General features: G+C 38.7%; 1 protein-coding gene across 9 annotated transcripts in view; it reads right to left on the bottom strand.

The window, feature by feature from the left end:
- The window catches only part of APAF1 (apoptotic peptidase activating factor 1), a 92461-nt gene that overhangs the window by 39659 nt on the left and 29359 nt on the right, over positions 1 to 23443 (bottom strand). For 6 of the 9 annotated variants that reach the window (XM_067697651.1, XM_067697650.1, XM_067697647.1 and 3 more), the window contains exons 10-16: positions 23140 to 23271; positions 19291 to 19404; positions 18447 to 18631; positions 14301 to 14427; positions 12917 to 13042; positions 10840 to 10971; positions 7478 to 7603 (exon numbers count right to left, since the gene is read on the bottom strand). In XM_067697651.1, coding sequence (XP_067553752.1) covers positions 7478 to 7603; positions 10840 to 10971; positions 12917 to 13042; positions 14301 to 14427; positions 18447 to 18631; positions 19291 to 19404; positions 23140 to 23271 — 942 coding nt within the window. Of the gene's footprint in view, positions 1 to 7477; positions 7604 to 10839; positions 10972 to 12916; positions 13043 to 14300; positions 14428 to 18446; positions 18632 to 19290; positions 19405 to 23138; positions 23272 to 23443 lie in introns of those variants that run through there. The other 3 variants (XM_067697653.1, XR_010932536.1, XM_067697654.1) reach the window with 3 other exon arrangements.

Here is a 23443-nt window from a genome sequence, read left to right as displayed (position 1 = left end):
ATACTGAGGGACCAAGTACATACCAGCATTTCATTTTGAGCAAGTCACTGCACTGTATCCAAGGCCCATGTGAACCCTGGTCCTTGTGTGGTTCAAATGGCAATTTTTAAATAAAACTCACATTTTGAAACAGTTTATCATCAAGGCCTGAAAAACACATGCTTACCAACATGATATGCTATAAAACACTTAGAAGATTACAGAGCCATTTGGGACAGGAAATAATTTTATGGTTCTTCATCCTCTCGGAAAATAAAAGCTTTACAAGACTTTGACCTTGAAATGCTCTTATCCAGAATCATTTTTCAAGACCTCTGCTTAGTAAACGTCACTGTATCAGTGTGAACCAGCCAACGATACTGGCTTAACAGTAAAAGCTGCCACAAACACGGCAGTTCTTACCAAGAGTGCAGCAATGTCTGTCCCCTGCTGTTAGTGCTCTACAATCACATTCTGATACCCATACCTGAAATCAAAATCCTGTCCCTGAAGACTTTTAACTTGTTTTTCTTTCGAGTTTTGAGAAGTCTTAATTCAATTTGAAGGGACACAGCAAAGGTTTATCATCTTGAACTCATTTATTAACCACGATGCTAGTCACTTCAAGATTATATAAGTGAATCAGATATAGACACTACTCTCAAGGAGTTTATAGGCCAGTAAAGGAGGTAAGACAAACATATAAATGACTCTAACACAAGATATGCCAGATGTGTCATTTGAGAGGAAAAGATACAGCACAGTGGGAATGCTTTACCAGAGCCATGGGCTTGAGGAAACACTTTTTGCAGAGGGGGCCACCTCACTCTCCTCCCAGAAGATCAGCCTACTTTATACCAACTTAAGATGGACTTAAGATGGATTTCAATACCAAAAAATACCAGAGAGTCTAGGCTAAGGGGTCACCATAAGCTAAAGAACAAAATGGAAAAGCACAGACAATGAAAAGCGAGAACAAGTGCAGTCTGGGTGCAGCAGCAGGAGCCTGCACACTCCCCCACAGAGCCACTGCCTGCTCTGAGCCCCCTCCACATACTGTTACCATTTTCATGGTTTGCCTATTCACTTACCTTTCTCCCCAGCTAGACCCTGAACAACTTCAAGCCAGGAACTATACTTTTTTTTTTTTTAAGTATTTAAAAACCAAATGCCTAGGGCTTCCCTGGTGGCACAGTGTTTGAGAGTCCGCCTGCCGATGCAGGGGACACGGGTTCGTGCCCCAGTCTGGGAAGATCCCACATGCCGCAGAGCGGCTGGGCCCGTGAGCAACGGCCGCTGGGCCTGCGCGTCCGGAGTCTGTGCTCCGCAACGGGAGAGGCCACAACAGTGAGAGGTCCGCGTACCGCAAAAAAAAAAAAAAAAAAAAAAAAAACCAGATGCCTAGTACAGAATCTGGCACATAGTAAGTACTCAATAAATGATCAATAAATACATTTTAAGTGAAAAGACAAATTATTCCCATGTTTCAAGCACAGGTGAGTAGAGACAATAGCGTTACTGAAAGAAACAGGGTTCTGAAGATAGAACACATACATTCATCTCCACACCCTCCCAAAACCCACGTAAAACAACAGTAAAGAGAATTTTTCTCTCTAGGCATAATTCACAAAGTAAAGGAGAATGGAGGAAGATATTAGAGCGACAAAACTATAAAGGCTAGAAAGAAAAAAGACAAGTGATAAGGGGACTCCTTAAAATTGAATCCTGAGCTCACAGTGGAGAAAGCCAAGAAGTAGCCCAATTCACACCAGAGAACCCCCAAAAGGCTCAGGAAGTGTTGGGCCTAGCACCTTCCAGTAAAGATGGAGCTAACACAGGAGGAATCATCGAAAGTCCCTTGAAATCCCTTCCCCTACTCTGCCATCCAGATTGCCCTACTCTGGCTGAAGAAAAGAGGGTTAATCTACCCCCAACACAGTTGAGAGCAGGGTCACCATTCTGAAAATAGGGAATTTAAGAGAAAGTCTATATTCCAAGTGTTGACATCTCTGCCTAGATATCTTCGTAGAACTTGCCAGCCAGACTTATACCCTACAGGAAGGGGACTGAAGATTTTTCTCTGAATACCCCACCAGATCAAGACAAAAGATTTAAAGAGGCTGACATTAGGAGTTCACCATCAAAAAATGACAGCCAGATAACACTACAGGGAAACCCACTATAAATAAGTTCACAATTTCCTATCAGTTTTTTGGTGCTGCACTCTTTAAATGTGTTTGTTTGTTTGTCTGTTTCTTATTATTTATTTTTGGCTGTGTTGGGTCTTCATTGTTGTGCACAGTCTTTCTCTAGTTGCAGCGAGCGGGGGCTACTCTTCATTGTGGAACACGGGCTTCTCATTGTGGTGGCTGCCCTTTGTGGCAGAGCACCACCAGCTCTAGGGCATGTGGGCTTCAGTAGCTGTGGTACACGGGCTCAGTAGTTGTGGCTCATGGGCTCTAGAGCGCAAGCTCAGTAGTTATGGCACACACGCTTACTTGCTCTGCGGCATGTGGAATCTTCCTGGACCAGGGCTCGAACTCGTGTCGCCTGCACTGGCAGGAGGATTCTTAACCACTGCGCCACCAGGGAAGTCCCAGTGCTGCACTCTTTAAGCATGAGCACATATCCAAGGATCAGGCAAGTAAGATATAGCTCTCAAGTGCAGACAGAAACCAAAACCAACAAACAGAAAAAACAGCAACTATAAAAGAATATGAAAACTTAAAAAAAAACTATTACTAATACCCACAAAAATATAAAAGGTATTGTACCCACGAAAAAAGAATAATATTAAAAAAGAAACTGATCATAAGAATGGGTACACTTAAAAATATGATAGCAGAAATTAAAAACACAATAGAAGGAGTGAAAAATAAAGCTAAATAAATCTTCCAAAAAGTAGGACAAATGGATAAAGAAAAGAGAAAAATAAGAAAACATCCCTAATAGACATTCTAGAAAGAGAAACTAGAGAAGAATAAGTCAAATAATTAAAGGAAACCTCCAGAACTGAAGGACATGAATTTCCAAATTGAAAGAGGCTATCGAGTGCCAAGCACAATAAATGAAGACAAACCCACACCAAGGCACATTATCATTAATTTTTTAAAATACTGGGAATAAAAAAAGATCTTAAAAGTTTCAAGACAGGAAAATAGATCACATACGAATCAGAATGGCATCAAACATCTCAAGAGAAACTTTGGAAGCTAGAAGACAAGAGAGCAAGCAATGTCTCCAAAATTCTAAGGAAAAATTACTTTCTTCTGTATGCAGTCAAAAATATAAATTAATGGGTTTCCTTGGTGGCGCAGTGGTTGAGAATCCACCTGCTGATGCAGGGGACACGGGTTCGTGCCCTGGTCCAGGAAGATCTCACATGCCGCGGAGCGGCTGGGCCCATGAGCCATGGCCGCTGAGCCTGCGCGCCCAGAGCCTGTGCTCCGCAATGGGAGAGGCCACAACAGTGAGAGGCCCACGTACCGAAAAAAAAAATATATATATATATATACACACACATATAAATTAAGTATGAAGCTAGAAGAAAGACACTTTTAGACAGACAAGTTCTCAAAACTTTACCTCCCAGAGATTCTTTCTTAGAAAGCTAGAGGAGATTTTCCACCAAGCGGAGAGGGTAAACCAAGAAATTCAGGAAACAAGGGTTTCAACTCAAGAAAAAAGCAAAAGGAACTCCCAGGATGGCAGCTGAACACTGGGAATAGTACCACCAATCATAATGGAGCAAGGTAGAACCCTCTAAGAAAGTTATTTCTAAGAAGAGAAAATGTCAAATCAAATACCTGATACATTTAAATTATTTAAGAAAGAACTTAGGCAAGGGATAGTTTGAAGGTGAATTAGTGGTATGCACATTTAAAAAATAATAGGGGGACTTCCCTGGTGGTCCAGTGGGAAGATTCCACGCTCCCAATGTAGGGGGCCAGAGTTCAATCCCTGGTTGGGGAACTAGATCCCGCATGCCTGTCGCAATTAAGAGTTCGCATGCACAACAAATAAGTCCGTGTGCTGCAACTAAGACCTGGCTCAGCCAAAATAAATAAATTTAAATAAATAAATGTCAACCTTTGGGCTTCCCTGGTGGTGCAGTGGTTAAGAATCCGCCTGCCAATGTAGGGGACACGGGTTCGAGCCCTGGTCCGGGAAGATCTCACATGCCACGGAGCAACTAAGCCCACGAGCCACAACTCCTGAGCCTGTGCTCTAGAGCCCGCAAGCCACAACTACTGAAGCCCGCACCCAGAGCCCGTGCTCCACAACAAGAGAAGCCACTGCGGTGAGAAGTCGGCACTTCACAACAAAGAGTAGCCCCCGCTGGCCGCAACTAGAGAAAGCCTGTGCGCAGCAATGAAGACCCAATGCAGCCAAAAATAAATAAATAATAAATAAATTTTAAAAATTAAAAAATAAATGTCAACCTTTAAAAAAAAATTAAACAAATGAAAAAAACAAAGCTTCACTGTTAAATATACAACATCTTTAATCCCAAAGAAAACAAAGTGTTGTACAGGAAAGGGGGAAAAAATCAACATATACTACATGGCCCAACAGTGATCAGTCACAATGATGTAAAAATCCTAAACACTGATCTAATCAAAATCCTGAAACATATAGGAAGTTTGGGGAAGAAAAAATGAAGAGTTCAGTTTGGAGCACAGTAAGTTTGAGGTCCGGCATATTATCTAAGTGACAGCAGTGAGCAGGCAGTTAAAGATGCAGGACACAGCACATAAGAGAAATGAGGGCTGGAGAGAACACATCTGAAAGTCACTCACAGAAGGGAGAAGAACTGAAGCCACAAGACCAGCTGAACTGGGACGGAAGAAAGGTGATGGAGGTAGGTAGTCAAGATTAGAATCTTGAGGAAACAGCTATATTTTAATGGGCAGGAAAAAGAGTTAAAGAAGAGGTTAGAGACACAGAAAGAGAAAGAAGAAAACATTCATGTCAAACGAGTAGAGTTTCAAAAAGGAAACAGAAGGGGGTGTAATACAACCAAAAGAATAAGGACTGGATAAAGAAAAATACCGGATTCCACACTCATCCAAAGAGCATTAGATTTTACAACAAAAAGAATGAAAACAAAATAAAACTGGATTTTACTCTTCAAGGGAATACAGGGAAGACAGGACCAGGCTAAAAAAGGGTTAAGTAATGAATAAGTAGTCAGAAGGTTGAGGCAAGTATAGGTGACTTAAGAAGTCTAGTCATAAAGGTCTAATCAAAAAGAAAAACTGAATGACTCTTTCAGAGGATAACACAATCAAGGAAGAATCAAAGGTTTTTCACTTTTTGGTTGTATAATGCTTAGGAAGGGCCAAGAACATCTGTAGGCTGTGGGAAAGGATTCAAAAGAGAAAAAAAACTAAAGATGCAACATCGAGAGGAAATAACCAATGAGGCAAGGTCTCAGGGGAAGAAGGAAAAAAAGGAACAGTAGGCACAAGCAGAGGACTTCCTGGGCACTGAGATGAGAAAAAAAAGGGGAGTAGAGACTTCTTATGGCAATTTTTGAGAGGACTCATGGCAGGGAGCTCTTGGGTGGTGTCAACCTTCTGAATAGGTATGAGGTAAGGTTATCTCCATAGAATGAAAGAGATACAGTGACATTGTTAGGGGCTTAAGAACAGCAGAAAAGGTTTGGAACAGGCACTATGGTGAATTCAGTTCGGGAAACAAATGGCAGCAAAGAAGGCCCAGTAGAGTTACACAGCTCAAACTTGTAGAACAGATAAATGGCCTGGTTTCACAACTTTCTTCAACATTAAGCAAACTAATAATAATGGAATCTTCCCAGAACTTGCATTAGCAATGGAGATAAGGTAAAAGGAGAACATTCCTTGAGATATAAAATGCCTTCTGAAGTCATTCACTTAGTAAAAACCAAGAAATAACAAGCTCATAGGACTAGAAGAATCTTTCAGAAGAGGGTTGCCTTCACTGAGCCTCCTCTGATATGGTCATCCCAAAGAAGAGACAGATATTTGATATTTGTAGAGAATATGTCATAGAGGCCAGATCCATTTGGCTGAATATTCTAAGAATGCTCCAACATCTACTAGATGTCAGGAAATTATATCAAGTAGAATTCTACCCATAAAATTCCTATAACAAATTTATAAGTGGAAATCAGAAGACCAAGCAGCTTCCATCTATCGATATATATAGATACAGGTATATAGTAGATATGCATATATTTGTTCTCAGAACCAGATGGATGGATGTCATAAGAGAACACCTTCTGAAGAAGGCTTTGCATTTATTTTTTAAATTTATAAAGTTTTGAGGGTCATTAAAAACTACAGACAAGTGAATTGGAGGCCAAAAAAATTCCAAAAAAGACTAATGAAACATATATAGGGACAGTAGCTGAAATAAGCCCCCAAAATTATCTTGCCCAGAAGTGACAATTAATGTACTGGACAGGATCAGAGGTAGCAGAATGATGGAAAGTGAAGAGCCTTAGAGGTGTGCCTGATGAGCCTGGGTTTACCACAGTTTAGAATTTGGTATATATGTGTTCCAGCTAAAAACGGCAAGATGAAAACAGAGGTAGAGAGTTAATCTAGCATCTACATATTGGGATAAGGAAGGATGAGGAGTATATCTTAGAAGGCTGCTATCACACATGAGGGTATAACAGCATAAACCAGAGCAAACGCTACAGAATGGGAGGGGAAAAGGTAGACCAAGAGATGAGGAAGTCAAAGATGGATTGGATTTAACACCAAAGAAAGGAGAATCAATAAACAGGAGACCAGAATGACAGGAGAGAGGAATAAGAAAGTGGCATAGGGGGCTTCCCTGGTGGCGCAGTGGTTGAGAGTCCACCTGCCGATGCAGGGGACACGGGTTCGTGCCCCGGTCCGGGAAGATCCCACATGCCGCAGAGCGGCTGGGCCCGTGAGCCACGGCCACTGAGCCTGCGCGTCCAGAGCCTGTGCTCCGCAACAGGAGAGGCCCGCGTACTGCCAAAAAAAAAAAAAAAAAAAAAAGAAAAGAAAATGGCATAGGTTCTTATTGAGAAGTAAGGTGGAGATTTAAGGAAGAAGAATTCAGTTTTTTTTAAAGACTATAAATTTCAGGAGGCTGAATAAGCTTTTTTCCCTAGCTCTGAGTTTTCCCCCATAAGATTTCGCAAAAACAGGAATACAGGAACATAAAAGGCAGAATAAATGAATGATAAATAAAAGCAGGACCTTTACAAATTTGATCCCATAGATCTCAAAAGATTTTATGAAACCATAAACGAAATACATGCTTAAAAATTAAGAATTAAAATTATATGAACTTTAAAGCATAAGGTAGTAAACCATTAATAAGCAATCATTATGACAACCAATTACAGTTATATTAAATATGCTCCTGGAAGTTGAAGGAAGAAGCTTTCTGTAGAAATGTGAAAAACAGAAACCTCTTTCCGTAAAACAATAAAATTATTTACAACCCATTTTAACAATGAACAAAAGCATACCTTTAATGTTCCATCAGCTGAACAACTAGCCAAAAGCTTATCATCTGGTGAAAATCTGCAGTGATTGACTGAATTTGTATGGCCAAACATGGTATTTCGACATTCTTTTTGATTCAGAGCCCAGAGCTATTTGAGAAAGATAAAAAGATAACTGAAAAACTAGCACTGAATGGGGAAAAGTTAGAAATCATGTGAAGTTCTTCCTTCCCTCCCAATTAAGCTTTTTCAGTTACAGGAAGCGTTCCATTCACAGTTTGACAAAGGTGTCAAACACAAAGGTGAACTTGTGATTAACAAGTAATGGGGCAGTCCTTAGATCAGCACCTAAATCTACTAAGGGACTTGAAGGTTTATCTAGGCTTCAGTCTGAGCACTAAACTAGCTAAACAATTACTGCCTATTTTAACAAAGTAGTTTGAAATCATTATTATTTTACTCAGCTGTATAACAAGTAATATGTAAAATAAACTGCCCAATTTTTTTAGATGCTAAGTTATCCAACTCTAAAAATAGTCATTTCTAAGATTTCCCTATGCAAACCTAGAGTCTACTAACTAGGATAAAATCTATTAACGCTCTTAAAAAATGACTCAAAAATACAAAGACTGCAAAGATAGATATAAATACATTTGACGGGAAACATAAGGGATTAGAAGAGCAAGTTAAACAACCTTCCTGGAAACAATCAACCAAATCCAGAAGGTGGGACATTCCACAGGATAAATGACTCAATTTTTCTAACAAATCAATGGCATAAAAAAAGAGATAGACGGGAAGGGGAACATTTAAAGAATAAAAGATTTAAGAGACATATCAACCAAATGCCACTTGAAGTTTGGATTCTGACTCCAATAAATATATGGTAGAAAGATATGCTTTGAGACTAATAAGGAAAAAAGAACATGGACGAGGTATATTATGAAATTACTGTTTATTATGTTAGGTATGATAATGGCATGGTATTTATGTTTTAGACCTCTGAGATTCATGCTTAAGTATTCTGGGTGAAATGATATGTTACCTGGGATTTGCTATAAAATGCTCTAATCCAAAAAAATGGGAGGTGGTGGGGGAATAAAATACAACTGGCAAATGTGGACAATTGTTGGAGCTAGACGATGGACACCACGAGAGTTACTATTCTCTCTCCTTTGGGGTATGTTTGAAAAGTATAAAAAATGTAAATAAAATGGGCAAGGGGGATTTATGCAAATTAGATTAAACACAGAAGAAATCATTTACCTCCCAAAATTAATCTTAATAAAAATCCTTTGGAAATGATCAGTGAGTTAAGTCCTGTTCTTTATGTCCAACTCCATCCCTAGCTTCTTTTATCCCAGTCCCAGATAAACCCCATTCTGCAGATAATGCAAATTACATGCGAGCAGCATCAAATTTACATCTTTTCATTGGCTTCTCTCAGTTCAAAAAGCACAAGAAGGGCTTCCCTGGAGGCGCAGTAGTTAAGAATCCGCCTGCCAATGCAGGGGACACGGGTTCGAGCCCTGGTCCAGGAAGATCCCACATGCCACACAGCAACTAAGCCTGTGCGCCACAACTACTGAGCCTGGGCTCTAGAGCCCGCAAGCCACAACTACCGAGCCCATGTGCCGCAACTACTGAAGCCCACACGCCTAGAGCCTGTGCTCCGCAAGGAGAGAAGCCACCGCAATGAGAAGCCCGCACATGCACCAAAAAGCAGACCCGCCCTCTGCAACTAGATAAAGCCCGTGCACAGCAACAAAGACCCAACGCAGCCAAAATTTAAAAAAAAAAAAAGCACAAGAAGTGTGACTTCCCTGGTGGCGCAGTAGTTAAAATTCCATCTGCCAATGTGGGGGACACGGGTTCAAGCCCTGGTCCTAGAAGATCCCACATGCCGCGAAGCAAATAAACCTGTACACCACAACTACTGAGCCTGCACTCTAGAGCCCATGAGCCACAAATACTGAAGCCCACGCACCCTAGAGCCCGTGCTCTGCAACAAGAGAAGCCACCGCAATGAGAAGTCCGCACACCTCAATGAAGAGTAGCCCCTGCTCACCGCAACTGGAGAAAGCCCATGCACAGCAACAAAGACCCAACGCAGCCAAAGAAATAAATAAATTTTTTTTTAAAAAAAAGAACTTAAAGTTTATAAAAATAAGAGAATAGAACCCTTGCATAGGACATAGGATCCAGGACTTGAAAGAATACAATAAAATCAGATTTTTTTTAAAAAAAAAAAGCACAAGAAGTAAGTCCTAATAGTCCTCATGGAAATGCAAGTGTGGAATGACCGGTCTTAAAGTAAAACTTGTCCTTATTCAAAACTGTTGACCAGGTTTCCCTGGTGGTACAGTGGTTAAGAATCCGCCTGCCAATGCAGGGGGCACAGGTTCAAGCCCTGGTCCGGGAAGATCCCACATGCCGCGAAGCAACTAAGCCTGTGTGCCACAACTACTGAGCTTGCACTCTAGAGCCCACGAGCCACAACTACTGAGCCTGCGTGCCACAACTACTGAAGCCCGTACGCCTAGAGCCCGTGCTCCGCAACAAGAGAAGCCACCACAATGAGAAGCCCACACACTGCAATGAAGAGTAGCCCCCACATGCAGCAACGAAAACCCAACACAGCCAAAAATAAATAAATAAAATAAATAAATTTATCTTAAAAAAATTATCAAACATATGTGGAACGAATATCTATTTCTGGTTTTAGTTTGGTTTAAATTTTTTTCTTTTCCTATCAGTACATTTTTTCCCTCCTCTTTCTGATAACAGACCCTCTCTTTCAAATCTTGAATCAAGCCCCAGTCATAATTCAAGTGGAGCTGACCTCACCTATTTGTCCCATTTCTACATGGCTAAAACCTGTGACCCCTGGCCAATTGAAGGATTCCATCCTACTGACCGCTAGGGTTATTCTGAAATGCGCAAGTAACCCAAACCATGTCAACTAGAGTTTTCTCTATGGGAAAACTATGGGACCTGGGAAAGAGCGAGTTTCCCTTCTTCTGTGATTATGAGCTGTAATATCCATGTAAGCCTGGAGCTAAGGATAGCCAAATCTGCTACACAGAAAGAGTATGCCTGAATCAACAAAAAGGGAAACAGAGTTTAGAGATGAAGGGGGGCGGTTAGAGCCTGAGAACGTATTTTAGGCATCTGGAATCAGCTATGCCTGAAGTCACACTCCTTCTAGACTTTTCAGTTACAAGAGCCAATAATAGATTTGTTGTTGTTGTTGTTGCTTAAGCTAATATGAAAGTTTCTACCCCTGCAACCAAAAGATCCCTGATTAATACAATATATGAAAAAAACGGAGATGTTGTGATGTATCTATCAAATTTATCTACATAATTCTCATTATCCACACTTACTTTGAGGAAGCAGTCATTTGAACCAGTGGCTAAGAGCAGGTGATTACTATTGTTGGTGAAGTGGCAGCAATTGACTTGCTCTGAGTGCTCGTCATAGGTATGTACTAGTTCCCCAGACATAGAATTCCAAACCTAAAGAGAATAGAGAAAATAAAATTTACAAGTACCCCTTATTTTCAAAGAGAAAACAGAGAGGCAAAGCAAATGTGAGCTGTTTTGCAGATTTTCCCAGACATGATACTAATGAATACCTCTCCCTTCCCTAAATTATGTCAGCATTTTACCAGAATGTTATTTTTTTTAATTACCTGCAAGTCTACCTGCAAGTAATGTAAAACATTACATTTTTCAAGGGTAAGATTTCACATGTTCATATGACTTGACAGCAGGCAGAAAAGTGCTATAAAAGGGACGGAATAATGGACTTCAGATCAGAAAAATTAATCAGAGCCAATCTAAGACCTGGCTCTACCACTTATAAGTTGTGTGTCCCTAGTCAAGTCCTTAATTTACCTGCATTTCAGTTCCCCCCTCTGTAAAATGGGGATACCTGTACCCATCTTACACAATGCATGGTGTCAAATGACAAAGAATTTGATAAGTGTTCTGCTGACTTCAAGGTACTAATAAATAAGTAAAGGCAAATGGCTCAGTCAAAAAAAATAAAGGCTTTAGATTCTGAGGGAAACCTAGCTTTCAACCCTGGTGCCATCAGGTGTTAGTTAATATGAGCCTGGGCAAATGACTTCATCTCTGAACCTGTTTCCTCATCTCTAAAATGGGATCAACACTTACTTTGCAATTGTAGTGAGAAATTGATAATGTAATATAAGAAAGTGTGTAGTATAAAGCCTCATGCAGTGTGCTCAGTAAAAAGTAATCATTTTCCTAGTTACTATGTAAGTAGTCTGTTTCATCACACAAACAAAAGAAATAAATTACCTAATGAATTTTCACTGGGCTTTTGGACTTTTAGAGATACTAATGTCCCTCCCATAGCATTTTCTTTTATCTTATCAAAGCACTCTCCAGAGATCCAAAGAGTTTATTTTATTTTAAAGTTCTGTAATAAGTATTTCTGCCTCTTGCTTTAAATTTCTTACAAATAGAAACTTGAGCCACATAGCTCTGACTCTGGAACACCACAGAATGGCCAGCTCCAAGTCTGACTCAGAATAGAGGTTATAGAGTGAATTAACTGGTTGGTTGTAAAGCCACGTAGAGAGTCCAATCTATCAAGAAGATTTTTCCAAAGTCTCAATTTAGTCTGGACACTCCGGGGTCCTCTTCAAGTAGATGCAAACTCCACAAAAACTCTCAAGCCAACTTTCTTGCTCCCAGGTCCACTAAGGCCCACCCCACCTAAACAGATTCAGCATTCCACACCCCTTTTGAAAAAAGCCCAAAATGAGGTCTCCCCTCCATTTATCAAATAAAATATTCCCCTAGACTTCACTTTCTCTTAAATTCCATAAAAATACTCTGGCTAAAAGCCAAATTTAGGGACAAGAAACAAAAAAAAGAATAATTAACAAAGATAAAAATTACCCTGTGAGTTTTCTCTTCTCTGTTTACTTTGTAGACTAGTAACCTGATTGTTAGTATGTTTATTCATCTAGTTTTGCATTGAATGTAAGCCAGCTCATAAAGGTAAAAAAAAATCTGGGTTGCATTTAACAAATTATATATTTTACAACAGGAATCGATCTCAGACAATAATTTTGTGCAGCAACACTTCCGACCACAGTACACTTAGAGATTTCAACTGATATTTAACCCACAGACCTGTCAATAAGTGTCAGGCAAATTCATTAACCTGAAATTGTGTTTCCCAGCTGCCTGATAAATATAAATATCAGCTGTGTTTCCTAGGCTAATCAACCTAGGCATTTTTGCTTGTGCTTAAAAATAAAAAGTTTTAGACAGAATTAATTTACAATGGATAAAACTGGTTTGCCTCAAGTTAGCAGATCAATAGGCAAGAGTCCTTTAACTCTACTTACTCTAGTCCCTCTATTACAGAAAAAGAAAATAAATTCTGTGGTGATTACAACTCAAGAGGAAAATATTTCCCTACCTTCACTTTTTTATCCACTGAGCAGGTTGCTATAAATCTGTCATCTGCAGAGAATGCACAGCAAAGCACTTCATCCTCATGAGCCTTGATTTCTAGAAGTTTCTCTCCTGTTTCAGCTTTGAAAACCTATATAAGCAACAATAAAATCTTTTTACTATACCTATTTAACCATGGGCCGTCATTCAATAAAAATATTTCTTTAAAAGATCTTTATCACTGTTATTTTGCAACAGAAATGAACCTTGGCAATACCACTGCAAAAATGAGAATTTCTGTCAGAATTCGTATGCCTTAACATAAAAAGAAAATCATCCTGCCCCCCCCCAAAGAAAAAAGAAAAAAGGAACTTCCCTGGTGGTCCAGTGGTTAAGACTCCACGCTCCCACTGCAGGGGGCCCGGGATCGATCTCTGGTCAGAGAAGTAAGATCCCGCCTGCCGCATAGTGCAGCAATCAATCAATAGAGCTCACAGTAGCTTCAGTTTGGCAAATTCTTAACAATCAGTAGAAAACACTTCATTCAATATGCTTTCTGCGCTCAAAAGCCAAAATTAATAAAAGTAGTAATAAAGTACACATATAGAAATAAGGCTTACAAACATAATCTTGCAATCTTAAATTTAAATGTTTTAACTAGTTTTTGTTTCCTTCAAAATCAAAAGGTTGAGTACCAATTTAAAGAAAAGCACTCATTCATGTTTTCTGAAAACAAATGAGAAATTAAAATTCCTTCAAGCGCCTAAGGAAATAATCTAGTCCAATTCCTATTTGCAGTCAGAAATCTATGCCCGAGCCTATGATAAAATAGGTATTTTACACAGTCACTGTTCTGTTTTTTGTTTTTTTTTGCAGTACGCGGGCCTCTCACTGTTGTGGCCTCTCCTGTTGCGGAGCAACAGGCTCCGGACGCGCAGGCTCAGCGGCCATGGCTCACGGGCACAGCCGCTCCACGGCATGTGGGATCTTCCCGGACCGGGGCACGAACCCGTGTTCCCTGCATCGGCAGAAGGAATCTCAACCACTGCGCCACCAGGGAAGCCCCACAGTCACTGTTTTTTAATCAGAATCCTGTTCACTGTGCTATGAAGTCCTCATGTCTTTTAACAGTTATCAGTTCCTCATTACCCTTAGCTGTCACATGGATGACAAGAACTGACTGCTAGGGTAAAAGGCACTTCTATGTCACTTGGCAAGTTTAGAATTATGAAAATACACCACCATATCTTTTAAATCTATAGAGAAAGCTTTCATAAAATGTTCAAGAGATCTGAACATTTCTCTATTCCTAATGTGCAATTTTCTTGAATTTTAGAATTTAAATATATTCTAATATGCACAGTATTAGGTGCATGACTCTTTGAATTTTTCTCAAGAGAGAGGTTTACCTGCAAGTTTTTATCAGCTCCACAAGAAGCTATTCTTTGACCATCCTCAGAAAAGCAAGCATGGTACACAGCATCTGTATGGGGGCGGACGACCAAGCGGGAGAGATTCTTGATGTTTTCTTTGTTTCTAAATATAAGGGAAAAAATGAACAGAAATCCAATAAACAAGAGTAAAAGTAATTATTTTCTTTCAGTAATAAACTGTCTTTTAACATAGTTATGTTCCAAAAAACACAAAACTCTTAAAATTAAATTACCAATATGTAAATGACAGCACACATCACCTGAGGAAAAAAAGCATAATATAACAAAAGCAGCATTTTAAGATAAATGCTACGCTATATCAAGCAACCTGTCACGTACTACAAATATCACTGAGTTGGAAGAAATCTAGTTAATCAAATACATGTCAGTTTTTATTTTCCTCTAATACATTAATAACAACATGTGCAGAGAAAACATTATAAGAGGATAGCCTCAAAAAAATCTCCATCTTTTTCAAAAGGAAAGAGCTATAGCAAAATGAAGCTCATTTTCTAACTAAAGTATGACACTACACCCACCATTATGATGTGCACTTTAAAACCATTCTTCTCTAACTACAATTATTCAGATATAGAGAAAAAAAGTAATGTCATTTTCTTTGTATCTTAATCTACTAAATACTAAGTATTGCACTAGTAAAGATATTATTTCACAAAGGCAAAAGGATAAAGGAATGTGATGTATACTTAAAATGGGGAAAGTATTAGAACAGTGTCAGAATTCCACATACATACACCCCAGTCACTGTGAGTAAATATGTTAAGTGGTATCATGCTTATCTTAAGAGGAAAAGGTTAGGCGTCAGATAAACCTAAAGGGCAACCCTGCTTCTACTACTTATTAGGTGTGTAAACTTATGCAAATTACTTAACCTAGTAAGTTTCCTTTTCCTCATATGTAAAATGTGAGTAATGATACCTGCTCTGAACAGGTATCACACACAAAACAGACCAAATGAAAAAAGGGAACACAAAGGCAGATCAGACTTAAACCTTGCCTAGAAAGTATTAAACTTCACTAGAATTGATAAAACAAACAACTGTAGAAACTAGAGTGATGAGAATCTGGAGGATAAACAGGTAAGCTACTGGCAAAGTTTAGAGAATCAGATTAAGAAAATATGTCCCCCAATCTATCTACTCAATTCCTCAAAGCTCGGAAAGTGACCTGTCACAATGATGGGCATGTGGCCAAAAAGTATTAGATAAATAACAAACGAATGCATGAATGATTTCTTTGAAAGATGAAATCAAATTACGTTTATATCAACCTAAACTTTCTACAGAAGAAAAAAAAAAAGCTTTCTAGTACTGAAAAATAAAGCATTCTTTGAATATGACCTGGTCAAACCCAGTTAAAAAGATACAGCTATTAATGACTAACCATCCTATGAGAGAACATCACAGGTTGAAATGCAGCTGATGAAGCGGAAAAAAAAAAACAGCAAGAAAAAGTAAAAATAACAAACTCAAAGTTCAAAAGAGAACAAGAACTAAACCAATGCCCATCTGATTATCAGACCAAGTATCACAATTCTATTTTAGTCACTAACTAAAACATGAATTCAGTCGATCTTCTACAAATTTCTCTTGAATATCAACTACATGGACCAGGCAAAATGCTAAATGCTATTTATCCTTTTCTTTTTTTTAAATAAATTTATTTATTTTTATCTATTTTTATTTTATTTTTGGCTGCATTGGGTCTTCGTTGCTGCGTGCGGGCTTTCTCTAGTTGCGGCGAGCAGGGGCTACTCTTCGTTGTGGTGCGCAGGCTTCTCATCGCGGTGGCTTCTCTTGTTGTGGCACACAGGCTCTAGATGCACGGGCTTCAGTAGTTGGGGCACGCGGGTTTCAGCAGTTGTGGCTCACGGACTCTAGAGCACAGGCTCGGTGCTGTGGCGCACAGGCTTAGTCGCTCCGCAGCATGTGGAATCTTCCCAGACCAGGGCTAGAACCCGTGTCCCCTGCATTGGCAGGCAGATCCTTAACCACTGCACCAAGGAAGCCCTATCCTGTTCTTTTTTAATCTTTTTTTTTTTTTTTTGGCCACACCACGTGCCTTGCAGGATCTTAGTTCCCCAAACAGGGATAGAACCCAGGCCCTCGGCAGTGAAAGCACAGAATCCTAACCACTGGACCACCAGGGAATTCCCTAAATGCTATTTATTCTTAAAAACAACAACTAACATTCATTGAGCACTTTCTATGATCTAGGTACTGTTCTAAGCAACCTATGTAGGTGTGTATGTTTGTGTATACACACACACTCATTTAATCCTCACAACAATGCTATGCATAGTACCGCTAGGCAAGATAAGTTGAATAACTTTCTCCTAATGATACACAACTAAAAAATAGCAGAGCTGGGATTCAAGCCCAAGCGGTCTAGAGCCAGAGTCTGTTATTTTAACCTCCAAATGTTCTATACTATAGAATGGATAGAAATTATGGAAAAAAACAAGTAAACAGAAAACCACCGTAAAATGACACAATGCTATGATATTGAGTAAACAAGTATTCTAGAATACAGACAGATCTCAATTAATTAGGTGGCTGCTTCCAGGGAGAGTGAAACCTCTTCCCAAAAAAATGTTAAAGAATGGTGAACTCTGGGAAGTGAGAAGGTAGGGGAACATGAAGAGTCTCTGACTTTTCATTTTACATCCCTCTAACACTGATTTAAAAAAAAAAAAAAATCAGGAACATGGATTGCTTTAAAACAAAAATAAAATCAATGAAAAATTATAATTTAATTTTTTGAGGAATTCCCTGGTGGTCCAGTGTTTAGGACTTGGCACTTTCACTGCCGTGGGCCCGGGTTCAATGCTTGGTCAGGGAACTAAGATCCCACAGGTTGCATGGTGCGGCCAAAAAGTAAAATAAAATAAAATTTAATTTTTTTTAATTTAATTTTTAATTAAAAAAAATTTTTTTTTAACTCTCTCCTTTACGGAATCTTACCAGAATCCCTCATCCATCCAAGCTAAATTACCCACTTCTCAGTTTTACCTCTATTTTATACATTACTTCTGTTGCATTTATCACATTATAATTATCTGTTTAAACTTCTTTCTTCACTAGTAGATTGTAAGCTCCTTGGGGAGAGCCTTAGCACCTAGTAACAGTGCTTTAGCACAGTAGAGAAACTCAAATATTTATTGAACTAAACTGAATTAGGGAAACCACCTATGGCAACCTGAATTATTTGGAAAGAAGGTCCAGGGCTATATAGATCACAGACGATATCAACCAGGAGGTCAATTTAGATATAAATTATACATGTGAAAAGACGACCATTCATACTTATCAAAAGGAGCATGAAAATAAAGCCAGACTCACAGTTTAAATCACATTCAGCAAGCCACATGAGCTCAGTCAAGTCTCAACCTCTCTGTGCCTCAATTTTCTCAATTGTAAAGTAGGGCAAATAATATTTACGTTATAAGGTTGTTTTGAAGATAAAATGAACAATGTATGTGAGCATACAGTATATAATAGGCATTAAAAAGATAGCAGTCTTACCCTTTCTTTTACAAATTGCTAAGATAAGAACACAACTGAACGGCCTCTTAGGAGCTAGAAGAATCAGGATTCAGTGGAAGTTTAATATGGGCTATATGCAAGGCAAAGTTCTCATCACTTTATATCCAATATCTGATTTAAATCTTCACAAAAACAGCACTTACCTCAAAGGATTGTTATCTCTATTTCACGTATGAGAGAGAAGAGTAACCTGTAACTTGTTCAAAATCACAAAACTCTTAGGTTTTAGAACTGTGTCTCAAACCTAGGTTTGTAGCTTCAAAAACAATGCTCTTTGCTACTATACTGTATTACAGTAAGTGAAGCATTTATATTAATATTTAGGATGACTTGTCAAAAGTCATCTTATAGGCAAGCATCTATTTTTATGGACTCTGAAAATATGTATTTCTCCTATGGTTACTTCTCTAGAACTTTTCAATAAGTAAGAATGCTTATTAAAAGTTTGAGCCCTATCCAAAGTAGTTAAGTCTTCCTGGAGTGAACTTATTCACTACCTGAAAAATAATGACACAGTTAGTGCTGTTCCCTTTGGTTTCTCTCCTAACCTACTTACATCCATTCCAAGTAAAGCATTCCGTTATCGACCTCCTGCTTGGCCTTCAGCTTAGCTTGCTGATAAACTTCTGAAGTTTCCAGTTCACAAAGGCCCAGTTGTACAATATTAGGAAATGGCTGTCGTCCAAGAAGATGTCCATTTAAAGATAAAAACTCCTGGAAATTCTCACAGACTGTACCATCCTATGAACAAAATGAAATCTCTTAGAAATGTAACCAGAGCCCAAATCTGACATTTTTTTGTTTCTGTGATTTTGTCACTTTAAAGGCTTAAATATTCTCTATACGAGCTAAAATTAAATAGCCAACCATTAGGTAACAAATACATAGTGATCCTCTTCGGACTTTTAAACATAGGGTAAAAAAAAAAATCTCATTATCTAAGTGCTACCTTCTTAACACATTCCCTTTCCTAAAAAAAACACTGAAGGGCTTCCCTGGTGGTGCAGTGGTTGAGAGTCCGCCTGCCGATGCAGGGGACACGGGTTCGTGCCCCGGTCCGGGAAGATCCCACATGCCGCGGAGCGGCTGGGCCCGTGAGCCATGGCCACTGAGCCTGCGCGTCCGGAGCCCGTGCTCCGCAATGGGAGAGGCCACAACAGTGAGACGCTCGCGTAACGCAAAAAAAAAAAAAAAACACTGAACACTTTACTTCCCCAGCTTTCAAACCTCAATCCTATCCACAGCAGGAGAGGAAGCAAAATAATTAGAATAATCAAAGATTAAGTAAGGAAATTATCACTCTTCACCTCCGCTATTTTGTTCATCCTCACTATTAAACCTAGACTTAAATGTCAAAATGAGATGTCCTTTAAGGACTTATTTTTCATAATAATATATACCTTTTCATCCAACATATGCCTGTATTCCACAAATTCATGAATCAGATGAGCAGGGCCTACGAGCTCCGTTTTTGCTTTAATCCAATCCAGGGAAAACATTAAAGCACACAGTTCCTTAAAAAAAAAAAAAAAAAGATCAGAAGCACTGTTAAAGAGATCAAAGAATTTTAAATCTACCATCATTATCCTAACACTAATGAGAGAAACTTAGCAGATGCCTAGAATTTAAGGACAAAAAGGAACATATCATTAATAGTTCCAAAGAAACAAAAAATGGACCTCACACCTTAATTCAAAATAAATTTCAGATGGATTTTTCAGACTTAAATATAAAATAGAAACTTCAAAAAATACTAGAAGAGGGCTGCCCTGGTGGCGCAATGGTTAAGAATTCACCTGCCAATGCAGGGGACACAGGTTCGAGCCCTGGTTCAGGAAGATCCCACATGCTGCAGAACAACTAAGCCCATGCGCCACAACTACTGAACCTGCGCTCTAAAGCCCGCGAGCCACAACTACTGAAGCCCACGTGCCTAGAGCCTGTGCTCCCAACAAGAGAAGCCACCGCAATGCGAAGCCCACACACCACAACGAAGAGTAGCCCCCGCTCGCCACAACTAGAGAAAGCCCTCATACAGCAAGGAAGATCCAAAAAAAAGCAGCCAAAAATAAAATAAATAAATTTAATTTAATTTAAAAGAAATACTAGAAGATACAGATATTTAGTCTTTTTGTAACCCTGGGGTTAAGGAAATTTTTATAAACATGACCCCAAAGCAAAATACCGGAAAGAAAAATAGTGGTGCATTTAACTACATAAAAACTCAAGTGTTCAATATAGTAAAAAACAATATAAATAAAATTTAAGACAAAAAATAAACCAGGAAAAAAATTTATTTACAAATGTATGATAGATGAAGGCTTAATATTTTTATAAAAATTCTAATAAAAGAGTAAGAAACAGATAAACACTCCAATAGAAAAACAGGCAAAGGCAATCAATGGATGAGAGCCAATTCACAAAACAAAAAGCACAAATAGCCAAAAATCTCACCAGTAATCAAAGAGAAACAACGAAGATTTACTATCTTTTAACATCAGATTTCTAAAGACTAAAAGGAATGATAAAAATGTTAGCTAGAATCAGAGGAAATGAACACCCTCATACACTGCTGATAGTGGTGTAAATCAGAGCACCCTTCTAGAGGACAGTTTAGCAATCTGTATTAAAATTCAAACTGTACACATCATTGACCCAGAATTACACTTATGTGCCCTAAAAAAATAAGTCAGACAAGTGTGCTTAAGCAATCTGACCATCCACCAACCAACTGACCAATCATAATGTACCTATACAATTAAATAGTATGCAGCTTTAAAAATTATGTCAATCTATTATATATAAACTGACATAGAAAGATAACCCTGAACTACAATTAAGTAGGAAAAATAAGATATAAGACTACATTTCTATCACGATCCCATTCTGGTTTTAAAGAACAGGTGTGTGTATCTGAGCAGCAAAATGATCTGGAAAACTACACATAAAAGCATTAGCGGGCTTCCCTGGTGGCGCAGTGGTTGAGAGTCCGCCTGCCGATGCAGGGGACACGGGTTTGTGCCCTGGTCTGAGAAGATCCCACATGCCGCGGAGCGGCTGGGCCTGTGAGCCATGGCCGCTGAGCCTGCACGTCCGGAGCCTGTGCTCCACGACAGGAGAGGCCACAACAGTGAGAGGCCCGCGTACCAAAAAAAAAAAAAAAAAAAAAGCATTAGCAATGGTTGTGATCTTCATTTTCTTCACTTAGTTTTTTCCTCAATTTTTCCAATGAAAGTAAACTATTATCTTTAAAAATCAGGAAAAAAAAGGTTAAAAAAATGAAAGGAACTGAATCCTGTCACACTACCATACATATCAAAAGTTTTTAAAAGATGCATTGACCCAATAATTCCACTTCAAGAAATTTCCAAAGGAAATAATACAGGTGTGAAGACAAACAAGAATTTCATTACAGCATCATAAGAGTAAAAAAAAAAAAAAAAATGAAAACAACCTAAGTGTTCAACAATTAAAGTTCAGCTAAGTAAATCAGAGCACAGATATTTATTGGAATACTGTCATTCCAATGTAGATTATTAAACGTAAACTGTATGTAACCAAGAGATTAAAAGTACATAAGACTGAAAAATTATTCAAAGTATATATGGGTTTTTTTTAACATCTTTATTGGAGTATAATTGCTTTACAATGGTGTATTTCTGCTTTACAACAAAGTCAATCAGCTATACATATGCATATATCCCCATATCTCTTCCCACTTGCGTCTCTCTCCCTCCCACCCTCCCTATCCCACCCAAGTGGTCACAAAGCACAGAGCTGATTTCCCTGTGCTATGCGGTTGCTTCCCACTAGCTATCTATTTTGCATTTGGTAGTATATATATGCCCATGCCACTCTCTCACTTTGTCCCAGCTTACCCTTCCCCCTCCCCGTGTCCTCAAGTCCATTCTCTAGTAGGTCTGCATCTTTTTTCCCATCTTGCCCCTAGGTTCTTCATGACCATTTTTTTTTTTTTAGATTCCATATATATGTGTTAGCATATGGTATTTGTTTTTCTCTTTCTGACTTACTTCACTCTGTATGACAGACTCTAGGTCTGTCCACCTCACTAAAAATAACTCAATTTTGTTTCTTTTTATGGCTGAGTAATATTCCATTGTATATATGTGCCACATCTTCTTTATCCATTCATCTGTCGATGGATACTTAGGTTGCTTCCATGTCCTGGCTATTGTAAATAGAACTGCAATGAACATTGTGGTACATGACTCTTTTTGAATTATGGTTTTCTCAGGGTATATGCCCAGTAGTGGGATTGCTGGGTCATATGGTAGTTCTATTTTTAGTTTTTTAAGGAACCTCCATACTGTTCTCCACAGTGGCTGTATCAATTTACATTCCCACCAGCGGTGCAAGAGGGTTCCCTTTTCTCAAAGTATATACGGTTTTCTAAAATGTTAACATTGTGAGTAGTTAATTGGTAGTCATAACTTCAAATATCTATGTGCTGATGATTCCCAAATTTTATCTTTAGTCCATAGTTTTCCCCAGAAATCCAGATTCATATATCCAACTATATGCTAAATATATCCAGTCAGATGTCTTAATGTGCACACCAGACTTAATATATTCCAAATGAGTTCCTAACCTTCCCTTCACTCCTGGTAAAATACTTGTTTGACCCACAGCTATCCCAAACTCAGTTCATGGCAACTCCAATCTTTGAACTGCACAAGCTTGGAGTCATCTTTGACTCTTCTCTTTTTCTTACAATGTACATCAAATCCATCAGCAAATCATGATGACTCAATGCCAAATCATCACTTCCTTTCTCCTTGCACACTTTTTTCTTCTTCTGAGCACTTACTACCCCGCTAACATATGATAAATTTATCTGTCCCGTGTCAATCTCCCCCCAGAATGTAACCTCAATGAGAGCAGGGACTTTGTGCCTGTGGTATATCCTCCATAATGAAGAACACCATCAGTACACAACAGGCACTCCATAAATACTTGCTGAATGAATGAATATACTTTCCCACTCTCCATTTCCTCTCAGAACTTAAAAACAAATCCATATTGTCCACAAAGGATAGCTACTGGTATGAAGAGACTGAATTTTTAGGTGGTTCATTTACTGCAGTTACTAAGGTACCTGCAGGTAAAAACAGTAACAAAATTACTTACACAGGTTATAACCCTATTTTTACTAATAAAAGAAAATTCTAAACATGGGACAAAATAAAAGTGAGATAAAAGAAAATAGTTTTTTAAATGAGTAATCTTACTTTGTGCATTTTAGCACTAGCCATGTGATAGGCCAGAAAATTGTACCAATACATGCAGTCCTCCTGATCCGGTGAAAGACAATGTAGCCGGAAATGTCTCTGGAACTGAGTGATTAGTTTCTTGTGTAGATCCTGAAACCCAAATGAAACATTTCAGAGGACAGAAACAATTTCATAACCTAAGCATCACAGAAACTCCAGCTTCCAAAGCTATTTAAGAATGTACAGAGAATCTCCCCACAAGATACTTATTAACTACAAAAGAAAAAAACAGTAACTTTACAGTTGAGAAACTTTAACCAAG

This window comes from Pseudorca crassidens, chromosome 11, assembly GCF_039906515.1.
Source record: "Pseudorca crassidens isolate mPseCra1 chromosome 11, mPseCra1.hap1, whole genome shotgun sequence".
NCBI lineage: Eukaryota > Metazoa > Chordata > Mammalia > Artiodactyla > Delphinidae > Pseudorca > Pseudorca crassidens.
Note: the sequence above shows the minus strand (reverse complement) of the source record. Positions and strands in the feature narration are given on the sequence as shown.